This window comes from Schistocerca piceifrons, chromosome X (assembly GCF_021461385.2).
Source record: "Schistocerca piceifrons isolate TAMUIC-IGC-003096 chromosome X, iqSchPice1.1, whole genome shotgun sequence".
Taxonomy (NCBI): Eukaryota; Metazoa; Arthropoda; class Insecta; order Orthoptera; family Acrididae; genus Schistocerca; species Schistocerca piceifrons.
In genome coordinates, this window is record NC_060149.1 from 52958402 (window position 1) to 52985409 (window position 27008).

General features: G+C 37.6%; 1 protein-coding gene across 1 annotated transcript in view; it reads left to right on the forward strand.

The window, feature by feature from the left end:
* LOC124721691 overlaps positions 1 to 27008 on the forward strand; it is an 888717-nt gene that overhangs the window by 363074 nt on the left and 498635 nt on the right. The window contains exon 13 of the mRNA XM_047246771.1: positions 6812 to 6889. Coding sequence (XP_047102727.1) covers positions 6812 to 6889 — 78 coding nt within the window. The remainder of the gene's footprint in view (positions 1 to 6811; positions 6890 to 27008) is intronic.

Here is a 27008-nt window from a genome sequence, read left to right on the forward strand (position 1 = left end):
TGTTGAGTCACCGATAGACACATAAAGAAGACAAGAGATGCCTGCTAGCTTTCACTCCCATGCAGAGTGAAGAATACGGTATTTACTCGTGTATAAGACAAACCTGAATATAAGATGACCCCCCCCCCCCCTCTTTATGAATGGTTTCGTGGGAAACATTTGTTTTTTAACACACTCTGACTAATCAAATTTACAAACTCTTATTCATGATAGGCATATGTCAAATAGTTAACATTATGCCTATTCTGTATTTATAACATTTATTTATTGTTGACATTTTGATACGAAATGGGGAAAATAATAAGCAAAAGAAAATTTTTGTAATTATACTCTGCATTCTCTTGTTGGTGTATCTGTAATCCTATACTTTGTATTTTCTTGCCCGTCCACATATGTTCCATCAAATGTATGTTTTTCACCTGTGCTCTGCAGATATGTACATGGGCAGGGGGAGGGGAAAAGGTTGTTACATATGACTTACAACGACAACATACAGCAGGTCATTTGGTCAGGGCTTGTAAGTGGAAATCTATTGCTGCCGTTAAATAACACAACAGGAAATTAGGTAAAATAAAGAGGATTTATTCAAATTTAGAGTATACAAGGGGCACACCAAGGGTTGGAAGTTACTAGGTTTAGGCCAGTTTAGGAGATTGAACTTCTAATTGAAATGGGCAGCATAAGGGGAGGTGGTTCATGTTAACTTATGTTGACGGCCAATCCTGACATGTAGAACTGGAGGCTTTGCCTGCTATTAAAGATGTCAGCTCTGTTTGAAGTCTGGATCACAAGAGAGTGAGGCAACTGTGTTCTGCACTGCAGAATGCTCCAGGATCCACACATATTACCTGTATCCCACCTACGCTGTTTGCCAAAACCAATGGTGTGAATTCACTAGCAGTTTCAGCAGAGGGCTGAGGGCATCTCTTGTCAGCAGTGTGAACTGGACGGAACTGCGTTGGTTCTGAAAGGCAGGCAACTTGTGTCATGTATGCACTATGGAAGATGCTCTAGTAGCAAACTTGTAAAGATTTGACAGGGGTCTTCTAAATAAAATTTTTTAAACCAGTTGCTTAAAATATTCCTTGATTTGCTGCCATCCTGTACATTGCATACCCCTTCAAGAGGAGTGGTGACTCACACTGTTTACAAAAGGATGTCAGTCACTACTGGAAAGTTGGTATGCCCTAGTGGGAGCCATAATGCTGTGGGAGGGACCTGTTACAATTGTTTTCATTTAGTGTAAGTGGCAGGGGACTTAGATGTAGTCACGTTTATCAAATTTCATGAGTTCAGAAAACAGTAAAATATTAACTGTTCAGATTTTGAGCTGCGATGAACAGCTCCTGTAATAAATGAAATCATCATCATCCACATTATCAGTTCTTAAAATATACGAAGTTAAAATCATTAAAGAAAGCTTCACAAAGGACGAATGAACTATTGTGGTTTCTGTTAGGTAGAGGAGAAAAAAATCTATTATTAATTTACTGTTTCAGTAGTAAACTCATTGTCATAGGAAGCAGATGCTGCCCAAACTGGATAAGCACTGATCTTTAAATGGTTTACAGCCCCCCCCCCCCCTCCAAAAATGTGTAGTTGTATGTATTTTGTGGAAAATATTAATCCCGTTTCTACATAGCTGAACTAATACCAAAATATTAAATGCAACAACAACAGTGCATCCTGTAGTAATCAAAGTATTTGTGTAAAAAACATAATAAATCAGCTTACTGCAGAACATTAACATGTGGTGTGAGTTGGAACTGGACTAAGTGCATTTGGAAAAGGGTAATAACCTAAGTAAAAACTTCTTATGTCGTCTGACTATTTTTGCAGCTAGTAGTTGCACAAAGTTGCTCAGGCTACAAAACATTAACACATTTCAGTAAATGGAGGTGTCACTTACTAAGTCGTAGAGATAGTGTACCATAAAACATGTATAACCCAAACTTTATCTATATTAACTCATGTTAAAATAGAGAAGTACAAAGCCTTTTTTTATACTGACAAAATCCTGGAGTAATGGATGAAGCTAGGGAATAGCAAAGGCTGCGCATCAAAACCAATAAATTTCTAATTTTAACATTCTACCTACTCAATTTACATTACCTTACATCACTGCATAGAGTAACAGTCCTTCAAAACATTTTGCACCATGGCATACTTAGGCATACAGAGAGAGAGAGAGAGAGAGAGAGAGAGAGAGAGAGAGAGAGACAAGTATTACACCCAGGTTAGAATTACACAGTAGTTTCGACTGGAAAAAAATTGTAGCATAAACTAGCCAGACCATCTAATGAGTTATCACTGCCTTAACTTGGATACATCATTGGAAATGGCCAATGCAGCTGCATCACAGTGAAAATCTCAGAAAAGCAAAAGGAAATATATACCTATTCATTTAAAAACCATTTTAAATTAACTCATGGGATACTAGTGTGTATGTATATCACTTAGTTTTACACGTGAATTAATTAGTTAAAACTGAGACAAATGATAATTAACAAGGTAGAAATGTGACCAAGTAGTGGTCTGAAGGGTGGCTTGTGTGACTAATAATATAGGTCTCAAAATGGTTAGCTATAATTAATATTTCTCATAAGTTAGTGCTCAACATAGAACACAATATTGTCCAGCTGCCAAATGAGTATCTGGTATGATCTTAAATATTAGTGTGGTGTGTGCACTTTGTGTAAGGTTTTCATAGTCATAACACAGTTTTGACTTACACTCATTAATTGTAGAAACCTCATAGTGCTTTAAATGCTTATCTAATTACCAGAAGCGCAAACAAAATCATCAATGTGTGTCAAATCATTACATCACATTTATAAAAAGAACATAAGGCAAAAGTACTTGAGGGGACCAGATCTGTCATAAATCGTTAATATCCATTAGAAGAACGTAAAAATACTACTCATTAACTCATCAAAACCATGGTATGACCCTAAATCCCTTTAGCAGAGGAACACAGGAAAAGTTATTAATTGACATTAATTTAAGGAGGAAAATATGAAAATACTCCAAGAAAGTACAAAATATAATGCTCAGAGTAGCACATAGATTTAACATTTTTCCCAGTAGCATCACTCAACTGCAGTGTTTTACAAACAACAATTATCAACAAACTGTTCTCCATAATTAAAATTACAACCTGAAAAAAGAAGGAAAAGACCAGAACGGCACTTGTTTGATTGTCAATTGAAAATGAGGATTGGTTACAACCATATTTTTTCCTCTAAAATGACAAAGTTGTGGAAATACTAACTGCCTTGTCCACTGATCTTAGAGTTTACTGTTTTCAGATTATCATGGGACTGTCACATGGCATAAAATAAGCTTGTAAAACAACATTGTAGGCACAGAGAAACACGAGGCAAACTCTCATAAAAATAATTCCCAATCCTTATCCATACGTAACATTTCACATGAGGAAGGGAAAGACTGCAGTCAGTTTATAATCAGTTAGTAAGATATGAAAAGGTTCACAGCTAGAATGTGGTTCTGTGTGACAAAATCACACGCATTTTTCCTAACAAACGTCCGACTGATAGGAGAGGGATGTGTGGGTTATCCAGCAGGGGAGAGCTATGTGTGTGTGGCTTTGACAAAATTTAATGGCACTTCTCTCTGTTGGGGTGAGGTATTATCTGCTGTGTAATGCATGTCTTGTGGGAGGGGAAACAGCAGAGAGGTAGGTGCAAAGGAGGAGGAGGAGTGAGAAGGGTGAGGGGGAGGTGGCGATCTAGATGCAAACATTCTTTGAAGCACAGCTGGTGGTGTGTACCAGCAGTATAACACTACGTATGCATAAAAATATAGGAAGACAATGCTGGCTAACAGACAATCAAACTCCAGTAATAATCCACACAGAGTGAGACCAGATTTGTACTGAAAAGATTTTAATTTTTGTATGAGGATAAATATAGCAGGTTGATTCAGATATTAGTACAGTACTTGCTGTAAAATTAAAACAGAAATATGGGGACACAGTGAATCTCTGTATTGAATTTGAGTGAACACAAAATTCAGAAAATACAGGCCAGTTGTTTTAGGAATTAGTTGTCAGCATAAAATGTGCAACAGAGTCAACTCAAGCTAACAGAAATTTTGACACGTAATTGTTGGAGCATGTGATAGAGTACTGCAGGACTTTATATGCTGGATATAACACATAGGTAAGGAAAAAGTAAATGTAGATTTGTGTGGACACAGGACAGGAAAGTTTTGTAAAGAGAGACTGAAGGAAAACAGTCAATTCAATGGATATACGAATTAAAAAGTGCAATTATTTTCAATTCTTAGTGACACCTTGAAAGAAAATATGGAAATAAATGCTTTGAAACTGACAGTGGACTTAGCTCATCTTCAGAGCAATGGAATATCAGTTACACTAATCAGATGAAGATTTGAAGTATAATTGTCCTTTGAACAATAAAAAATAAGTATAAGAGACACCGCAAAGAGGGGTCCACATTCTAGATTTGACAACAAAAGGAAACATTCAATGAAGCAGACTTGTAATGTAGCATTTTAGAAAAACTTTACTAAGGTAAACTTGACACATTCATTTGAAAGAAAAAATAAAAATCTTGTCAATAAAAGAGATCTACAAGTGAAATATAGTATAACACCAAAATTCTATATAGAAGCTGAACAACAAAAGGAGTTAAATTCATCACATGACAAAGATCTGTACAGTAGATGATAGAGGTTACCTTTAAACACCTCAAACTCTTCAGAAATACATAAACTTCCTACATAATACAAATAGGAGTGCACCTGGGCCATCCTCAAAAATTATTAATGGTCATTTATTTATTTATTTATTTACACATCTAGTTCCGTAGGACCAAATTGAGGAGCAAATCTCCAAGGTCATGTAATGTGTCAGTACATTAAATTACAACATAAAAATAATAACAAATAAAATAAAATGTTTATGAACCCAAAAATTCAAACCATAAGTTTGAGTAAACGCAGTCAGCAATTAAAAACAGGAACCAGTTTAATTTTTGAAGCAACTTCTTGACAGAGTAGAAGGAGTGACGCATGACAAAACTCATCAGTTTTGATTTGAAAGGGTGTGGATTACTGCAAAGGTTTTTGAATTCTTGTGGTAGCTTATTGAAAATGGATGCAGTAGTATTCTGCACAAAAGTTAAGGAATTGCAACCCAAATGCAGATTGTATTTCAATCAAAATCAAATTGGATTATTAATTTCTGTTTGTCTGGTACAAAACATGCTCAAAATGCTGTTCACCATTTTCTGCAACTAGTTGAAATTGAGAAACAGCATGTTGCATAGCTAATGGAAGTGTTTCCGGTGTCACGTTCAGGATGTGTTCCACAGTGCGTGCCTTCAATGCAGCAAAGTTGGCAATCGGCACACTGAACACAAATTCTTTCAGATACCCCCAAGGCCAGAAGTTATACAGATTAAAATCAGGTGATCGAGATGGCTACGCTGTAGGGACTTGGTGGCTGATAATTCTAGCATTTCTGTAATAGTGCTTCTGCAGCTGGTTAACTGGATTTGCAATGTGCGGAGCTATGCCATCTAGCATAAACATGATCCCTTCCACACATCCACGCTGTTGGAGAGCTGGAATGACATTATTGCACAAAAGACACTCATAACGCCTACCAGTGATGGTACGGGGAACAGGACCTGAAGCTCCTGTCACTTCGAAAAAATTTGGCGCTATGGTAAATGATGCTGCAATCCCTCACCACATTGTGACTGCTTCAGACTGAAGAGGTACTGGTTGATTTGCATGTGGATTTTCCATTGCCTATATTCTACAATTCTGTGTATTCACATATTATGTTAAGTGGGCTTCATCTGTCTATAAAATCTTCCACAGCCAATCATTGTCCACTTCCATGTGAACAAGAAATTCTAAAGCAAAGGTCTCTCTTGCTGGCGGGTCAACTTGAAGCAACTCGTGCACATGCGTTATTTCCAATGGATAGCAAAGAGGGATGTTTCATAAGATTTTATGTACCATGCTCATTTGTATGTCCTGTGTTTGGGCAATTCTCCATGCAGTACACGTTTGTACACCACCAATTGTCTCCTCCTGCATTGCTGTGACCACTGCTTCCACGGACATCGAATCAATTCATTTCCACCCTCTACCTTGTTGCACACCAAAAGAACCCGTCTTTTTGAATTTCTGAATTATTTTCTCCAGACCCCTGACAGTCATCAGACCAATGTCTTTTTTCAAACCCGTCAGGATCCGGATTGTCTGCAGAGCAATGTGTGCACAGTCATCATTCTTGTAATACAGCTATAAAAGCAGAGCACGATCCTGCATTGAGACAGTCATGGCGAATGTTGCACATGTGAAAGGTGGAAAAACCATGTACCCATCATGTTTATACCAACTTCAGTGGGCCGTGCACATGACAGGTGTTTTCATTGATGTATTATGACATACAGCACCATCTGTTGATCAATTTTCACACTATTTTTTTCCATCTGCTATACGTTTTCCCTCTTCTCTGATAATATTCCATTGCAATTTGATGTCATTCTGACCAGTGGTGTAATTTCTACAGTGTTTTGCAAGCTTAACTCTAATTATAATCACCCTGTAGTAGATGATGATGATGATGATGATGGTGGGCATGATTTGGTGTTCATAATCCTAATTTATAAAAGTTGCACCAGGTAGTGTTCATTTCTGCCGGTCACATGGCTATGATATTGCATTCTTTTCCTTTCCTTTGTTTGCAAAAGTTAGGAAATGTTCCTGACAGCTGCTTGGTTACATTGACCAGTGTTGTATTTTCTAACAGGTGAACCATATGCTGAGTCAGCTAGACAGAAGAAATATTTTAAACCCAGCTGGTGGCACAGAGACCACAATGAATCAGGTATATGTTCACTATACCTGTGCTGTAGTCATGGTCGCAGTTAGTTTTTCGCTTATGTGATTTCTATAAATATTGACAGGGTAATGCTGTCAACTGTGTTTTGTATAGTGTGAACCTATAATTTGTCTGAGATTCAGTAAAATATTAGTTATACTTCTTAACGAGATTGTTTGATATTTGTCATAATGATTTGTTAGGAAGAATGTGAAGTTTGGGAGTCAGCATTAATTAATTCTATAACCACAATGCATGTGTTTGAAAGTTCCTGGTTATTGAGATGATTCTATTTCAAATTATTATGAGTCTGTGAGAGTTATTCACTTTCCGAGTCAGGTGTATAATAACTAGAGTCCACATTTCTGTGTAAACACAAGTTGCATGAATTTTTGCATGTGTGGCCATTTGCGGGGTAAGCACTTGTAATGCATGTTATATCACATTTATGACCTTTTTTTTTTGCAATAACGTTTATAACACCATCTTTTATTGATTTATCCATATGAACTACGCCAAGATGCAGAACATAAGCAATTGTGCGAATTTGTTGTAGTTTGTGAACTTCATAGTGAGCTCAGGTGCCCTACTTCAGCTCGGTAGTTGTCGGTAGAAGTCAATATACTTCATGCCAGTAAAATTAAAATAAAAGAGGGTATTATTATTATTGTTGTTGTTGCACAATGCTGCTCCATATATGATGTAGGCTGGGAAAGCTACTACTTTTTTTTTTTATCATAACTTGAAGTGTCAAACATTCCTGGCCCATGCATTACATCGTGTAACTGAAATGGCAGTCTAAAATTTGATTCTGTGAATGCACTGTTACAATGATACAAACATGGAAAATTGATTCACAAAATCAAAGGTATGAAACTGCTGACAACAATAAGTCATATGCTGCCTTTTTTTTTTTTTAAAGGTTCTCTTAAAAGCACTTGTTCATGTTGCTGGATTTAGAGAAATTCTTCCAGATTTAGCTGTGCCCCCATAACCTTTTTTAACCAGGTGGGGTACCTGGATTAATGCTGCCATTTTTTACTGTGGTAATTCTGATTACGTAGTCAGTAAGAGACATTGAATTCCTACGGATCTATTGAAGTTGACATCTCTCTGCTTCATTCTTCTGAAAAGCCTTAAGGTACTGCAATGTAGGTTTTTTGCTTCATTTTTGAGCTGTAGGTTTTTTAGGTCACTAACACAGTTTGCATTAAAGACATGGTAGTGATATTCAAGGAAACAGATATGAGGCAAGACGACATTCACATCAAATCAAATTTTGTGCATTTTCCTTCGGAAATACCAAAGTTGCGAGCCACAGGGAAATCCCGGACTCTTATTGAAAAGGTTGTAAATCTTTGCAATCATCCTGTGGATAAGTGGGTGTTGCTGATTTTAAGATAGCAAAGCTATCATATCGTATCCTGATTTTGAGTTTGCAAAGAAGACAAAAATATTTTGTGGCAAAATAGTGAAACAACTATCAACTTGACCAGACTTCGTCCAAAATTTCTTCACCTAAATATGCATCTGTCACTTCTTGTGACATAGTAACATCATTTTCTGTCAGACATTTTAATTCTTTATCTGCCTTATTATGCGTATTTAATGATATGACATTGCGTGAACGTGTGCACTTTTTACGATTTGATAGTGCATGAAAATCTGGCCTCTAGGAATAACATTATGAGTAATTTAATACGTAAAGATATTAGCTCAGCAAATAATTTAGGTGATGAGTCACTGATAGAGACATAAAGAAGACAAGATGTGCTTGCTGGCTTTCAGATAAAGTCTGGCACATTGTTTAATCAGCTAGGAAGTTTCAATACTACACACACTCTTATGCAGAGTGAAAAATATGGTATATACTCAAGTATAAGACAATAAGAGAACCCTGAATTTAAGATGAGCCCCCCCCCCCCCCCCCCTATTTATGAGTGGTTTCTTGGGAGAAACGCACTCTGACTAATCAAATTTGCAAACTCTTATTCATGAAAGGGATATTTCTAAATAGTTAACATTATGCCTATTCTGTATTTATCCAATTTATTTATTGTTGACATTTTGATACGATATGGGGAAATTAAATAAACAAAAGTAAATTTTTGTAATTATACTCTGCATTCTCTTCTTGGTGTATCTGTAATCCTATACTTTGTGTTTTTCAGCAGGTCAGTTGGTCAGGTCTTGTAAGTGGGCATCCATTGCTGCAGTTAAATAACAGAACAGGGAATTCGGTAAAATAAAGTAAATATATTCAAATTTACAGTATACAAGGGGCATGCCTAGGGTTGGAATTTATCAGGTTTAGGCCAGTTTAGGAGGTTGAACTGCTAATTGAAATGGGCAGTAGAAGGGGACGTGGTTCATGCGAACTTACTTTACTTTGATGGTCAGTGATAAAACGTAGAACTTCGGGCTTTGCCTGCCATGAAAGATGTCAGTTTTGCTTGAGGACTGGATCACAAGAGAGTGAGGCAACCGTGTTCCGCACTGCACAATGCTCCAGCATACACACATGTGTTCTGTATCTCATGCACGCTGTTTGCCAAAACCAATGGTGTGAATTCACTAGCAGTTTCAGCAGAGGGCTGAGGGCATCTCTAGTCAGCAGTGTGAAGTGGATGGAACTGCGTTGGTTCTGAAAGGCTGGCAGTTTTTGTCATGTATGTACTACGGAAGTTGCTATGGGAGCAAACTTGTAAAGATTTGGCTGGGGTCTTCTAAATAAAATTTTTTAAACCAGTTGCTTAAAATATTCCTTTACTTGCTGCCACCCTGTACATTGCTTATCCCTTCCAGAGGAGTGGTGACTCACATTGTTTACAAAAGGATGTCAGTCACTGCTGGAAAGACGGTTTGCTCTAGTGGGAGCCTTAATGCTGTGGGAGGGTCCTGTTACAATTGTTTTCACTTAGTGTAAGTGGCAGGGGAGTTAGATGTAGTCAAGTTCATCAAATTTCGTGAGATAAGAAAACACTAAAATATTAACTGTTCAGATTTTGAGCGGTAATGCAATGTTGTTGTTGTGGTCTTCAGTCCCGAGACTGGTTTGATGCAGCTCTCCATGCTACTCTATCCTGTGCAAGCTTTTTCATCTCCCAGTACCTACTGCAACCTACATCCTTCTGAATCTGCTTGGTGTATTCATCTCTTGGTCTCCCTCTACGATTTTTACCCTCCACGCTGCCCTCCAATACTAAATTGGTGATCCCTTGATGCCTCAGAACATGTCCTACCAACCGATCCCTTCTTCTGGTCAAGTTGTGCCACAAACTTCTCTTCTCCCCAATCCTATTCAATACTTCCTCATTAGTTATGTGATCTACCCATCTAATCTTCAGCATTCTTCTGTAGCACCACATTTCGAAAGCTTCTATTCTCTTCTTGTCCAAACTATTTATCGTCCAGGTTTCACTTCCATACATGGCTACACTCCATACGAATACTTTCAGAAATGACTTCCTGACACTTAAATCAATACTGGATGTTAACAAATTTCTCTTCTTCAGGAACGCTTTCCTTGCCATTGCCAGCCTACATTTTATATCCTCTCTACTTCGACCATCATCAGTTATTTTGCTCCCCAAATAGCAAAACTCCTTAACTACTTTAAGTGCCTCATTTCCTAATCTAATTCCCTCAGCATCACCCGACTTAATTAGACTACATTCCATTATCCTTGTTTTGCTTTTGTTGACGTTCATCTTATATCCTCCTTTCAAGACACTGTCCATTCCATTCAACTGCTCTTCCAAGTCCTTTGCTGTCTCTGAGAGAATTACAATGTCATCGGCGAACCTCAAAGTTTTTATTTCTTCTCCATGAATTTTAATACCTACTCCGAATTTTTCTTTTGTTTCCTTCACTGCTTGCTCAATATACAGATTGAACAACATCGGGGAGAGGCTACAACCCTGTCTTACTCCCTTCCCAACCACTGCTTCCCTTTCATGTCCCTCGACTCTTATAACTGCCATCTGGTTTCTGTACAAATTGTAAATAGCCTTTCGCTCCCTGTATTTTACCCCTGCCACCTTTAGAATTTGAAAGAGAGTATTCCAGTCAACATTGTCAAAAGCTTTCTCTAAGTCTACAAATGCTAGAAACGTAGGTTTGCCTTTCCTTAATCTTTCTTCTAAGATAAGTCGTAAGGTCAGTATTGCCTCACGTGTTCCAGTGTTTCTACGGAATCCAAACTGATCTTCCCCGAGGTTGGCTTCTACTAGTTTTTCCATTCGTCTGTAGAGAATTCGTGTTAGTATTTTGCAGCTGTGACTTATTAAGCTGATAGTTCGGTAATTTTCACATCTGTCAACACCTGCTTTCTTTGGGATTGGAATTATTATATTCTTCTTGAAGTCTGAGGGTATTTCGCCTGTTTCATACATCTTGCTCACCAGATGGTAGAGTTTTGTCAGGACTGGCTCTCCCACGGCCGTCAGTAGTTCCAATGGAATATTGTCTACTCCGGGGGCCTTGTTTCGACTCAGGTCTTTCAGTGCTCTGTCAAACTCTTCACGCGGTATCGTATCTCCCATTTCATCTTCATCTACATCCTCTTCCATTTCCATAATATTGTCCTCAAGTACATCGCCCTTGTATAGACCCTCTATATACTCCTTCCACCTCTCTGCTTTCCCTTCTTTGCTTAGAACTGGGTTTCCATCCGAGCTCTTGATATTCATACAAGTCGTTCTCTTATCTCCAAAGGTCTCTTTAATTTTCCTGTGGGCAGTATCTATCTTACCCCTAGTGAGACAAGCCTCTACATCCTTACATTTGTCCTCTAGCCATCCCTGCTTAGCCATTTTGCACTTCCTGTCGATCTCATTTTTGAGACGTTTGTATTCCTTTTTGCCTGTTTCACTTACTGCATTTTTATATTTTCTCCTTTCATCAATTAAATTCAATATTTCTTCTGTTACCCAAGGATTTCTACTAGCCCTCATCTTTTTACCTACTTGATCCTCTGCTGCCTTTACTACTTCATCCCTCAAAGCTACCCATTCTTCTTCTACTGTATTTATTTCCCTCATTCCTGTCAATTGCTCCCTTATGCTCTCCCTGAATCTCTGTACAACCTCTGGTTCTTTTAGTTTACCCAGGTCCCATCTCCTTAAATTCCCACCTTTTTGCAGTTTCTTCAGTTTTAATGTACAGGTCATAACCAATAGATTGTGGTCAGAGTCCACATCTGCCCCTGGAAATGTCTTACAATTTAAAACCTGGTTCCTAAATCTCTGTCTTACCATTATATAATCTATCTGATACCTTTTAGTATCTCCAGGGTTCTTCCATGTATACAACCTTCTTTCATGATTCTTAAACCAAGTGTTAGTTATGATTATGTTGTGCTCTGTGCAAAATTCTACCAGCCGGCTTCCTCTTTCATTTCTGTCCCCCAATCCATATTCACCTACTATGTTTCCTTCTCTCCCTTTTCCTACACTCGAATTCCAGTCACCCATGACTATTAAATTTTCGTCTCCCTTCACAATCTGAATAATTTCTTTTATTTCATCATACATTTCTTCAATTTCTTCGTCATCTGCAGAGCTAGTTGGCATATAAACTTGTACTACTGTAGTAGGTGTGGGCTTCGTATCTATCTTGGCCACAATAATGCGTTCACTATGCTGTTTGTAGTAGCTTACCCGCATTCCTATTTTCCTATTCATTATTAAACCTACTCCTGCATTACCCCTATTTGATTTTGTGTTTATAACCCTGTAGTCACCTGACCAGAAGTCTTGTTCCTCCTGCCACCGAACTTCACTAATTCCCACTATATCTAACTTCAACCTATCCATTTCCCTTTTTAAATTTTCTAACCTACCTGCCCGATTAAGGGATCTGACATTCCACGCTCCGATCCGTAGAACGCCAGTTTTCTTTCTCCTGATAACGACATCCTCTTGAGTAGTCCCCGCCCGGAGATCCGAATGGGGGTCTATTTTACCTCCGGAATATTTTACCCAAGAGGACGCCATCATCATGTAATCATACAGTAAAGCTGCATGCCCTCGGGAAAAATTACGGCTGTAGTTTCCCCTTGCTTTCAGCCGTTCGCAGTACCAGCACAGCAAGGCCGTTTTGGTTATTGTTACAAGGCCAGATCAGTCAATCATCCAGACTGTTGCCCTTGCAACTACTGAAAAGGCTGCTGCCCCTCTTCAGGAACCACACGTTTGTCTGGCCTCTCAACAGATACCCCTCCGTTGTGGTTGCACCTACGGTACGGCTATCTGTATCGCTGAGGCACGCAAGCCTCCCCACCAACGGCAAGGTCCATGGTTCATGGGGGGGGGGGGGGGGGGGGGGTAACGCAATAGCTCCTGTAGTAACGAAAATCATCATCGTCCAGATTATCATTTCTTAAAATATATGAAGTTAAAATCACTCCAGAAAGCTTCACAAAGGAGGAATGAACTATCATGGTTTCTGTTAGGTTGAGGAGAAAAAAAAAATCTATTATTAATTTACTGTTTCAGTAGTAAACTCACTGACATAGAAAGCAGATGCTGCCCAAACTGGATCAGCACTGATCTTTTAATGGTTTACAGGCCCCCCCTACGATGTGTAGTTGTTTGTATTGTCCGGAAAATATTAATCTCCTTTCTACATAGTTGATCTAATACCAAAATATTAAATGCAACAACAGCATGACAGAATACTTAATTCTGTAACAATCAAAGTATTTGGGTAAAAAAATAATAAATCAGCTTACTGTAGAACATTAACACATCGTGTGGGTTATAACTGGACTAAGTGCATTTGAAAAAGGGTATTAACCTAGGTAAAAACTTGCTATGTCACCTGACTATTTTTGCAGCTAGTAGTTGCACAAAGTTTTTCAGAGTACAAAATATTAACACATTTCTGTAAAATGGACGTGTCACTTACTAAGTCGTAGAGATGGGGTACCATAAACCTCGTATAACCCAACCCTTATCTATATTAACTCATGATAAAATAGAGAAGTACAAAGCCTTTTTTTATACCGAAAAAATCCTGGAGTTACGGGTGAAATCAGGGGATAGCAAAGGCTGCACATAAAAACCCATGAATTTCTAATATTATCATTCTACCTACTCAATTTACATTATCTTATATCACATCATAGTGTAACAGCCCTTCAAAACATAGTGCACTATGGCATAGTTAGGCATACAGAGAGAGAGAGAGAGAGAGAGAGAGAGAGAGAGAGAAGTGTTACACCTAGAATTCCACTGTAGATTTGACTGGAAAAAAAATTGTAGCATAAACTAGCCAGAGCATCTATTGAGTCACCACTACCTTAACATGGACACATCATTGGAAATGGCCAATGCAGCTGCATCATAGTGAAAATCTCAGAAAAGCAAAAGGAAATATATACCTATTAATTTAAAAACCATTTTAAATTACCTCATGTGATAGTAGTGTATACATATTTCACTTAGTTTTACACATGAATTAATTAGTTAAAACTGAGACAAATGATAATTAACAAGGTAGAAATGTGACCAAGTAGTGGTCTGAAGGGTGACTTGTTTGTCTGACTAATAATTCAGGCCTCAAAATGGTTAGCTGTAATTAATTAGTGCTCAACAAAGAACACAATATTGTCCAGCTGCCAAATGAGTATCTGGTATGACATTAAATATTTGTTGGGTGAGTGTACTCTGTGTAAGGTTTTCGTAGTCATAACACAGTTTTGACTTAAACTCATTACTTGTAGAAACCACATAGTGCTTTAAATGCTTATCTAATTCCCAGGAGCACAAAATAAAATCATCAATGTGTGTCACATCATTACATCACACTTATAAAAAGAATATAAGGCAAAAGTACTTGAGGGGCCAAATATGTGCTACATCGTTAATATCCATTAGAATTACATAAAAACACTGCTCATGAACTCATCGAAACAATGGTACGACCCTAAATCCCTTTAGCAGAAAAACACAGGAAAAGTTATTAATTGACATTAATTTAAGGAGATAAAATATGAAAATACACCAAGAAAGTACAAGATATAATGCTCAGAGTAAAACATAGATTTAATATTTTTCCCATTAGTGTCACTCAGCTGCAGTGTTTTACAAACAACAATTATCAAGAAACTGTTCTCCATAATTAAAATTACAACCTGAAAAAATGAAGGAAAAGACCAGAAAAGCTCATGTTTGATTGTCAATCGAAAATGAGGATAGGTTACAACCATTTTTTTTCCCTCTAAAATGAGAAAGTCCCGGAGAAACTATCTGTCTTGTCCACTGATCTTAGAGTTTACTGTTTTCAGATTACCATGGGACTGTCACATGGCATAAAATAAGCTTGTAAAACAAGATTGTAGACATGGAGATACACAAGGCAAACTCTAATAAAAATAATTCCCTATCCTCATACATCTCTAAACTTCACATGAGGAAGGGGAAGAGTTTATAATCAGTTAATAAAATATGAAAAGATTCACAGCTAGAATGTGGTTCTGTGCGATAGAAGCACATACATTGTTCGTAAACAAATTTCCGACTGATGGGAGTAGTGCATGTGGGTTATCCGACAGGGGAGAGCTCTGTGTGTGTGGCATTGATAAAATTTAATGGCACTTCTCTCTATTAGGGTGATGGAGTGGGATATTATCTGCAGGGTAACGTGTGTCTTGCGAGAGGGGAAACAGCAGGGAGGTAGGCGCAAAGGAGGAGGAAGAGCGATAAGGGTGGGGGGGAGGTGACGATCTAGAAGCAATCAGTTTTTGAAGTACAGCTGGTGGTTTGTACCAGTGGTATAACACTGAGTATGCATAAAAATAGAGAAAGACAATGCTGGCTCAATCAAACTCTGGTAATCATCAATACAGAGCGACACCAATTTGTACTGAAGTGATCTTAATTTTTGTATGATTAAAAATGTGCAATTATTTTCAATTCTTAGTGACACCTTGAAAGAAAACAGGGAAAAAAATGCTTTTGAACCAACAGTGGACTTAGCTCATCTGCAGAGCAATGGAGTATCAGTTACAATAATCAGATGAAGATTTGAAGTGTAATTGTCCTTTGAACAAAAAAAAAAAAAAAAAAGAAAAAAGTATAACAGACACTGCAAATAGGGGCTCGACATTCTAGATTTGACAACAAAAGGAAACGTTCAATGGAGCAGACTTGTAATAAGTAGCATTTTAGGAAAACTTTACTAAGGTAAACTTGACACATTCATTTGAAAGGAAAAATAAGAATCTTGTCAATAAAAGAGATCTACAAGTGAAATATAGTATAACACCAAAATTCTATATAGAAGCTGAACAACAAAAGGAGTTAAATTCATCACATGACAAAGATCTATACAGTAGATGATAGAGGGTACCTTTAAACACCTCAAACTCTTCAGGAATACATAAACTTGCACCTGGGCCATCCTCAAAAATTATTAATGGGCACTTATTTATTTATCCGTCTAGTTTTGTAGGACCAAATTGCGGAGCAAATTTCTAAGGTCATGGAATTTGTTAGTACATTAAATTACAATATAAAAGTAATGACAGATAAAATAAAATGTTTATGAATCCAAAAAAGTCAAGTAATAAGTCTGAGTAAATGCAGTCAGCAATTTAAAATAGGATTGATTGATTGATTGATTGATTTCTTTATTAATCCATGTAACAATTTAGGAACCAGTTTTATTGTTGAAGCAACTTCTTGACAGAATAGAAGGAGTGACCCATGACAAAACTCATCAGTTTTGATTTGGAAGGGTGTGGATTACTGCTAAGATTTTTGAATTCTTGTGGTAGCTTATTGAAAATGGATGCAGCAGCGTACTGCACACCTCTCTGCAAAAAGGTTAAGGAAGTGCAATCAAAATGCAGATTGTATTTCTTCCTAGTATTAACTGAGTGAAGGCTGCTATTTCGTAGGAATAAAGTGACAACAGTAAAGAATATATATATTGAGACCCAAATGTCAGAATTGCCAGACTAGTGAACAGGGGTCAACAAGAGATTCGCTAACTTACACCACTTATTGCCTGAACTATCCATTTCTGAGACAAAAATATGTTTTGAGAATGAGAAGAGTTACCACAAAATATAATATCATATGACATCTGCGAATGAAAATAACCAAATAGACTAATTTTCAGGTTGAATGATCCTTATTTCAGATACTGTTCGAAAAGTAAAAATGGCAACATTTAGCCTTCGAACAAGATCGTGAACATAGGCTTTCCACGACAGTTCAATATCTATCTGAACACCTAGAAATTTGAACTGTTCAATTTCACTAATCATATGCCCATTATGTGAAATTAAAACTTAAGTTTTTGTTGGACTGTGTGTTAGAAACTGTAAAAACTGAGTCTTACTGTGATTTAGGATTACTTTATTTTCTACAAGCGATGAACTGATGTCATGAACTGCACTATTTGAAATGAAGCCAGTGTTGCACACAGCATCCTTTACTATGAATGTAGTGTCATGAGCAAACAGAAATATTTTATAATTCCCTGTAATACTAAAGGGCATATTATTTATATAAATAAGGAACAGAAGTGGCCCCAACACTGATCCCTGAGGCACCCACCGTTTGACCATGCCCCACATCACAGCCATTCTCAACACTGTGAATAAAGGCCTTTTTCTGTCTGTTGCTAAAGCAAGAGGTGAACCAATTGTGAGCAACTCCCTGTATTCCGTAATGGTCCAACTTCTGGAGCAATATTTTGTGATCAACACAATCAAATGCTTTAGTTAAATCAAAAAATATGCCTACCATATTTACTCGAATCTAAGCCGCACTCTTTTTCCAGTTTTTTTAATTAAAAAAAAAAAAAAAAAAAAAAAAACGCCTGCGGCTTCGAATCGAATGCAAAGTAAGCGGAAGTTCTGAAAAATGTTGGTAGGTGCTGCCACAACTAACTTCTGCCTTCGAATATACGTAGCGCTACACAGGCATGTTTTGCAGGCGCAATGATAATACTGGCGCCGAAACCTCTGCGTCAGTAAATAAATAAAAAAAAAAAAAAGTGGAAGACGAGCTTTTTTCTCTGCCCCGAGTTTCAACCACTGCATTCTCATACATTATCCAACGGAGTAAATGCAAATTCCGCATTGTTCATCTTCGACTGTAGCAGCATTTCAATGTACTACGAAAATCCGACTGGCAAGACTGGGTTGTTTGTCAATATGACAAACTCAACGTTCTGAATTTTTTCCTGCCTTTGAGAAGAGATGGTTGTTAATAGGAACTTTTTGAATTGTGAATCACATGCAGTATTCTCTTCACCATAAGAAGAATACGAATATAAACATTTTGCCATGTATTCTTTCTTGTTTGCTGCCATCCCATTTAATCCCGTCTGCCTAATAAATACGAAACTAGAGTGAGACAACAGCAAACGCGGAAGACTATACATATCGTGTCATGTTTATATCCGTATTATTCTTATGCCTAATAGTGATACAGTCAGAATTGAAGCACGGCAATTGACTAGAGTTTTAAATCTAAGATGACTCTAATTTATGTCCAGAATGTAATGTGCTAAAGAGGCGTCCGCAAAGATTTTCAAACGGAGAAAAATTTTCGCGTAACACTCGTTCAGAACATCTTCTATCATTTCTATCATACACAGTCTATTATTTAGCTCTTGTTGATCATTATCAAAGAAAGCATCAGTGTAAGTAACAACAAATAGCAGTCTCTTGCCATTGTTTCGCTAATGAGACGATTTCTCTCTCTCTCTCTCTCTTTCTCTCTTTTTTAAAAAGTGGCGGTAGCGCGCACAAAAGCAAGCCATGCTGCCATCGGCGACAGGCGGTAAACACTCATTATCAGAATGTGACAAACAATGCATGACACAGTACAGTAATGCATTTTCAGCTTAGTAAACACCTATAACAAAAAGAACGGCACTTATCAGATCAAGAAAAAAAAAGCTATCAATTCAAACCAGACGAAGCTCGTGAAAAAGGAAGGGTACCCGTATAAATACGGACGCAGAGCCTGACGCATAGCACTGGCTACCTGGTAAAGCTTAACTGCAAAGCTTACGACTCAAACCAAACTACTGTAGCTGTATCGTCATTCATTCGACCTAAATTGTGTCTCATATTACAACGGACCAACTTTGTTTCGATTTGGAGGTGCGGCCTAAAACTTTTCTCTCCCATTGAATTTCGAGTCCTAAATTTCAGGTGCGGCTTAGATTCGGAAATTTTTTTCCCCTTGATTTCGAGTCTCATTTTTCATGTGTGGCTTAGATTCGAGTGCGGCTTAGATTCGAGTAAATACGGTAGCTTTTGAAACCTTTTGTTTAATCTATCCAGTACCTCACAGCAAAAAGGGAATATAGCATTTTCAATTGTGAATCGGTTATAAAGCCAAACTGTACATTTAATAGCAAATTATGTGATATAAAATGATAAATTATCCTTACATACACAACCTTTTCAATAACCTAAGCAAACACTGATGGCATAGAAATAGGTCTAAAATTGTTTATATTATCCCTTTCTCCCTTTTTATAAAGTGGCTTTACTACTGAGAACTGCACTCATTAAGGAAACTGATCATTCTTACTGGAAAAATTACAAATATGCCAAAGTATAGGGCTAATATGTGCAGCTCAGTACTTTAATATTCTGCTAGGCATTCCATCATATCCATGAAAGTCCTTTAATTATTGACCTAATCTACTCCTTGTCAGTATCACAGGACAGTATTTCAGACATTAGTCTCGTAATGGCATTTTCCAAGAGAGTAATATGATTCCCTGTAGAGGTTATGTTTTTATTTAATTCACCAGCAGTGGTCAGAATATGATTGTTAAACACTGTACATATATCTGACTTACCAGTAACAGAAATATGTTTACTAAAAACTGAGTTTATACTGTCAACCTTGTGCTGCTGACCAGACACTTCCTTCACAACTGACCATATGGTTTTAATTTTATCCTGTGAATTAGCTATGCTATTTGCATACCACATAGTCTTTGCCTTCCTAATAACATTTTAAGCACCTTACAATACTGTTTGTAATGAGCTACTGTTGCTTGATTGTGACTACTTCCAACATTTTGATATAATTCCCACTTTGTTCTACATGATATCGTTATCCCGCTAGTCAGCTATCCAGGCTACCCACTGGTAATACCCCATTTAGAACACACTAATGGAAAGCAGCTCTCAAAGAGCGTGCGAAATGAATTAAGAAATGCGTTACATATGTCATCTATGTTATCGTCATTAGCAATACCCTGCCACTCTTGTTCCTTAACGAGGTTTGAGAAACACTCTTTTACCATTGGAGTATCTTTCCTACATAGTTTGTAATTATATGTAATGTTTGTTTTAGTGCAAAAGCATTTTAGTTTCATAATTTGTGCATCATGGTCTGTAACGCCATTCACCCTTTTACGAACAGAATGCCCATCCAGTAATGAAGACTGAATAAAAATATTGTGTATGGCTGTGGTACTGTTCCCCTGCACCCTGGCTGGGAAAACCACAGTCTGCATCAGATCATATGAATTTATGAGATCTACGAACATCCTTTTTCCCACTCCATGATATACAAAATTAATGTTGAAGTCACCACATATAACAAATTTCTGGTACTTAGTATAAAGTGAATCAAGAATCATCGGTAGCTTGACCAGAAATTCTCAGAAGTCAGAGTTAGCAGACCTATAAACAACAACAATTAGAAGTTACGTTTTACAGAGTTCAACTGCCCCTGCACAACATTCAAATACCTGTCCAGTGCAGTGCCGTTATACATCTAGGAAATCAAATGGAATCCTGTTTTTTACGTACATAGCCAATGCCCCACCACACAAGGAACTCTTTGAAAAACAGCCAGCTAATCTGTATCCTGGTAAAGGAAGCCTCAGAATTGTCAAATTATTTAAGTGGTGCTCCAACATACCAATAATTTCACAGTCAATATATATAAGCAGTTCACTAACTTTAATACCTCTTATATTTTGATGAAATATGCTAATTCTTCTCTGCTTGGATACCTGAGATTCTCTGAAGGTGATTCCTCTGCTAGAGGGACTTCCTTTAAGCAGGTATACCTATGAGCTGACCTCAATCTAAAAAAGGTGCAGCTCTAACACCAACTACTACAGGAATTTTTCCATGAGTGATCCTGCCACCACCCACTACACTGTCACCTATAAGCTTTGCCAGCCTCCCGTTCCCGTACCTATCGAGGTGCAGGTCATGTCTAGTGAAACCCAATCTGCTGTTAGACTCAACTGGTACCACTGCAATGTGACAACCACTTAATATTTATACTCTATATAATACTCTCAGTACAATGTCACTGAAAAGCTATGCAGTTTGTTACTTATAAATTGTACGAAAATATGTATATTAGACTTAATTATGACAGACAAGATGAAGAAGGGTAAGAAAAGTGGTAGCGTGCTGGGATGTGGCTGGCTTATCACAAGGCGACAGCTGTGGCAGTCAATGGGTTTGCACCACGTGGTCTCTGCTTTAGTAAGCGTTTACTGGTAACATAACCTGCAGTTTAAACGACTCCAAAAACATTATCTTAACTGGAAGCTGACTGCATGGTAAAATGAATCATGGGTAATGGTTCTGCTCTGACCTGTTGGTGTGACAGCATAAAATAGACAATTTAACATCACTGAATCATATTCTGTCATACATTTAGCAACATAATGAGCATTTATTGTATCCTCCTCAGCTTCCACAACAAAACACTATCTGTACAACAGAAAGAACATCGCTTGAAACAGCTGGCAGAAGAACTCTTCCCTGTACATAATGGCCTTCGACAACATGAATGACAGGACCTCTTGTCTGCTCACAAGTAACCTAAATAAAACAATGTCTTACATCTCATCATATTAACAAAAGTTCATTACCCTCTGGGAGATAACAGCCACAAGTTATCATATCCTCTCTTATCAACTTACACGGGTACAACAGATCAATTCTTCATCATCTTTCATTAGAACTCTTGTTATGGTACATAGTTAATACATTTTTGCTTCGTGCATTGAGTTAACCAGACAAGTAGCTACCACTTACGAAAAAACAGAAGGCATGGACAGAAAAAGAATAAAAGGTCAGCAAAGAGAAAGTAGAGAGATGCAGAAACAAGAGAAAGAGAAGGCGGAAAATGTTCATTCCTTTCGTTCAGGAATCCAGCATGTCACATTGCATCCTATCGGCTTTGGCAACACAAGTGCTCATTATATAATTATGACTGTGTGTGAATTTGTGCCCTCGAGTCACCTAATACCAATAGTAAACTGATAGACCATACCAGTATCATTAGACTCTATGGTTTGTCACATTTCTTGCAAGGCCCAGACACTGATTTCATGTCTGTGCCTGGGCTTTCAATAAAAACAAATCCCCATCAAGGTAAAAAGATTTAGTGTGCCAATGATTTCGGATACCTTGCAGGTGCAGTTTGGAGGCATACCATCTATAGAGCCCTTAAGGTGCTCACATCTGTGGAGCAAGGAATAGGAACCTACTTGCATCAGAGAGCACAGAAATGATGCTCACAGAAAAGAAGAAGGAAAAAAAAAAATAGAATGGATCATGACATGAAAATGTAATGGAAAAAAGTGTCATGAACAGCTGGGGACTCTGTGGTTACCAAACACAATGTGCTATCTGCACATCCCTGGAGATTAATAGAAAACTCTCAAAAATATGTCTTAAGAAACTTCTCATCACTAGAACTAAGCATGAAATACTTCAACAACAACAACAACAACAACAACAGAGTTTAAAACATGTATAAGAAATTTACTACAGTAAACAGGTTCAATGGAAGTGAAAGTCAAATGGGGCTGCCATGCTCACAGCATGTACTTGTGCAATGAGAAGCAACTCAGTTTAGTAAGTGCACACGTGTTGGGGTGGTGCGCTGTGACAGGGTGGCAGTAGACATTGCCCCAGACGCTGGTATGTGCAGATGCAGTATCTGGTGTGGCATTGTATCCGATGCACTGCAGCACCCAGGCTCGGCTCACAGCGGAATAACAGCCGTGAGTTCTGACTGATCACACAATATAAAATGTGAACTAAAAGTAAACAGCCGCCATATAGACCAGACAATGGGACCGAATCATGTTTCTGATACCAGTGTACATATGGATGGAGATGGAGGAAGGTTGCTACAGACAGCTTATGACTACAATGTACAGCAGGTTGAATGATCAGGTCATTCAAGTGGACACCCAGGGCTGCCGTTAAATGACAGAACAGGAAATTAGGTATCTGAATAGCATATATTCAAATGTGTAGTATACCTAAGAGCATGCCTAGGGAGGAAGTTACCAAGTTTAGGCCAGTCTAAGAGGATGAACAACTAAATAAATGGGCAACGGATGAGGAGGCATTTAATGTTAAGTTATGTTGGCGGCCGGTTATGAAATGCAGAGCCAGAGGCTTGCCTGCCGTAAAAGATGTCTGTTCTGCTCAAGGTCTGTATCACAACAGACTGAGGCAGCTGATTTCTGCACTGTAGAATGCTCCAGCATTGATACACATGGCCTGTATCCCATGCTTGCTATTGGCTAACACCGATGGCGTGAATTCACTATCAGTTTCAGCACAGTGCTGAGGTGTCTCTTGTCAGCAGCTTTAAGCGGACAGACTGCCTTTGTTCTGGAAGGCAGGCAACTTGGCACGTAGGCACAGGAGAAGTTGCTGTGGGAGAAAACTTGTACAGATTTGACTGGGGACTTCTAAATAAAATTTTTAAAATCAATTCCCTAAAATATTCCTTGACTGGCTGCCACCCTGTACAGATGTTTACTCTACTTGGTTAATTTGTTTTCACATTCAGTACAAAGAAATATTCTCATCTTAACCATAATAGTGAAGAATGTTAAAGAGGACAGATATAGTTCTGAATGAAGGAAGGGGAAGAACTAACAGCAGGAAACAGTCAGTTATCTTGAACACCTTGTAACCATCAATTACCTATCAATACAAAGAATGTTATTGCCCCCTGAGGGTTAGTAGTCACAATATTTTGTCATGTCATTGATTGATATTTCATCTAAAATATTTTGTTGTGGTGCTCCTCTGATGGAATGAGGTGCTTCATTCACAATTTTCTCAAAAGCAACCACCTAATCTATCCCCATAAGATGCTTCTTGGAAGTGAACAGATAACTTCGTCTCCCATAGCCGAAAGCAGTATACTTTTAACCATTTTTTGCTTGCAGTCTCTCACAGAAACTGACTATCAAGTCAGTGTTTATTGATATCTTGATGCCATTGAACTTCAGTATGGGATCTTAGTACTAGTAGGAGTAATAGAAGTAGTAGCAGCAGCAGCAGCGGTGACTTTATTCATCTGTAGATCTCTTGTTACAAGGATATAGGACTTGTCAAAGTATTTACAAGTTTAGATCAATTTAAAATAAGCTAATTCATATACACATATATTTACAGACTTCTAGTTACAGACAATCATTAGATTTGCTCCTGGTATACAATATTTTTTTTTACAAATAACATAAATAATGTAATGCCACACTGCTCACTCATATCTTACTATCAGTCACTGCACACACTACACACACATTGTTTCATAACACTGCACTCACAACACACACACTCTGGTGATCTCTGGGCCATTTCTGTACCACAACCTTCCATTTGCTATCCTGGAAAGCTTTTGTCAGCATCCATCCATAATGAGCGACATGATGAGTTCAGAAAGAGGAAGAGGTGTTAGTATTGTGCTGTGCATAGGTTGGGGGTAAGTATTTCTAGAAAGGAAGAAGTTGGGAAAATAATATAAAGTGAAGGTTTTATGTGGAATGTTGCATCTATTATTATTATTATTATTATTATTATTATTACTTATTTATTTGTTTAACAATTTTTTATAAGACCCCTACTCTGTTTTATTGAAGTAAACCTTCAATGTATAAAATGTATTGCATAACAGGTAGTTTTTAGCTGTCCTTTTAAATAAGTGTGTTTTTGCAATTTCTTTAATCTCTTTTAGTTATTTATTAAACAGTTTTATTCCTTGGTAGAAAATTCTGTTTTGAGTTTTATGATAATTTTTTTCTTGGTAAATGTAAGTTGAGCCTTCTGTTGCATGGTCATGGACAGACCTGTTTTTGAAGTAATTACCAATGCTGGTTTTGACGTATATAACTGACTGATAAATATATTCACATGGAGCAGTTAAAATCCCCAGTGTTTTCTACAGATCATTACAATAAGCTCAACTAGTAGTTTTGGTTATTATCCTTATGGCTCATTTCTGGATTTTGAAAATTGTGTTCATATTTTGTGTATTTTTTACCCAAAAACAGAATGCCGGAGCTTAGAAATGAGTGTACATGTGAATAATATGTAAGTAAAAGACACTCCATGTTACACACCAATGATAGCATTCTAAGGGCATAACACTCTGATAACATTCTGTTTGCAAGTTCCTTTGTGTGTTCACACCCCTTCAACTGAGAATCAATATTCAATCCTAGAAATTTTGCGTTTGTTACACAATCAGTAGAGATGCCATATACATTTAATTTAACATTGTCATTTTTCCTCTTCAAACTGAAGTTCATGGCATTAGTTTTCTTTGTGTTCAATGTCAATTTATTACTTATTGACCAATCATAAGCTTCCTTGAGAGTTTAATTTGCTTTCTCAGCAAGAAGTTCTCTTGTTTTCTCAGTGACTTGTAATATTGCTGTCATTAGTGAAGAGAATTTTTTCAACATGAGTACCACTACGGGGAATGTCATTGATGTATATCAGTAACAGTATTGGTCCTAATATGCTACCTTGCGGAACCCCTGTATTAATGTATTTTGATTCTGATAAGAGTTTCACTAACTGTTTAGATTTATTTGAAGTATGTGTTATCTCTGCTCTTTGTACCCTATCTGTTAGGTATGACCGAAACCAGTCATTAGCTACCCCTCTTATTCCTAATGATTCTAATTTATTAAATAGAATCTTTTGATGGACTGTATGAAACGCCTTAGAAAGATCCAAAAATATGCCTGTGACACACTCATCTTTATCAAGAGCATCATGTACAACTTTTGTGAATTCTACTGTGGCTGAATCCGTATTTTTGTCACTTTGGAAAACAAATTGTGATTTGCTTAAAAGATTGTATTTACTCAGGTAATTTATTAATCTGTCTTTCGTAATTGCTTCTATTACCTTTCTTAAGCAGAAGTACAACTCTTGCATGTTATAACTGCTCTGGAAATGTCCCTGATGTGAAGGGATTCATTTATTTAATACTAATGTCCATTAAAACTGCTACACCAAGAAGAAATGCAGATGATAAACGGGTACTCATTGGACAAATATATTATACTAGAACTGACATGTGATTACATTTTCATGCAATTTGGGTGCATAGATCCTGAGAAATCAGTACCCTGAACAACCACCTCTGGCCGTAAGAATGGCCTTGATACGCCTGGGCATTGAGTCAACTCGGGTAGCAGAGTACTTGTGGCATGCACATGGTTTATTTTTAGGCTAGGCAGTAGTGCGAGGTGTTAGCAGTAAATTTCAGAGTGTTCAGAATAAAGTTCCTGAATTTACTGCCCTCCAGGAAGCATGTGCCATGCAAATTATTCTCGGGACTGAGACCTGGCTGAACCCTGAGATAGGAAATTCTTAAATATTTAGTGAGGGTTGGGACATGTAGCAGGGGTAGGAGAAATAAAGTTAATCATTGGGTGTTATTACTGGCCACCAGATTCCACCGTGACAGTTCTAGAATCATTCAAAGATAGTCTACAATCTGTATTGCAGAAGTACCCGGATCATGCTATATTAGTCGGAGGCGACTTCAACCTACCTAATATAGACTGGGATGTTGATGGATTCATTACAGGTGGTTGAGACAAGCCGTCGTGTGAATTACTTTTGAACACATTATCCAAAAACTGTCTTGAGCAGCTAAATCGACAGCCAACGTGTAATGGAAATATTTTAGATTTGGTAGCCACGAACAGACCAGACCTCATCAACAGTGTCAGTGTTGAGACAGGGATTAGTGATCATGATGTTGTCATTACAACTATGGTTACAAAAGTTAAAAAGTTGGTGAAGAAGGCTAGGAGAGTATTCTTACTAGAAAGAGCA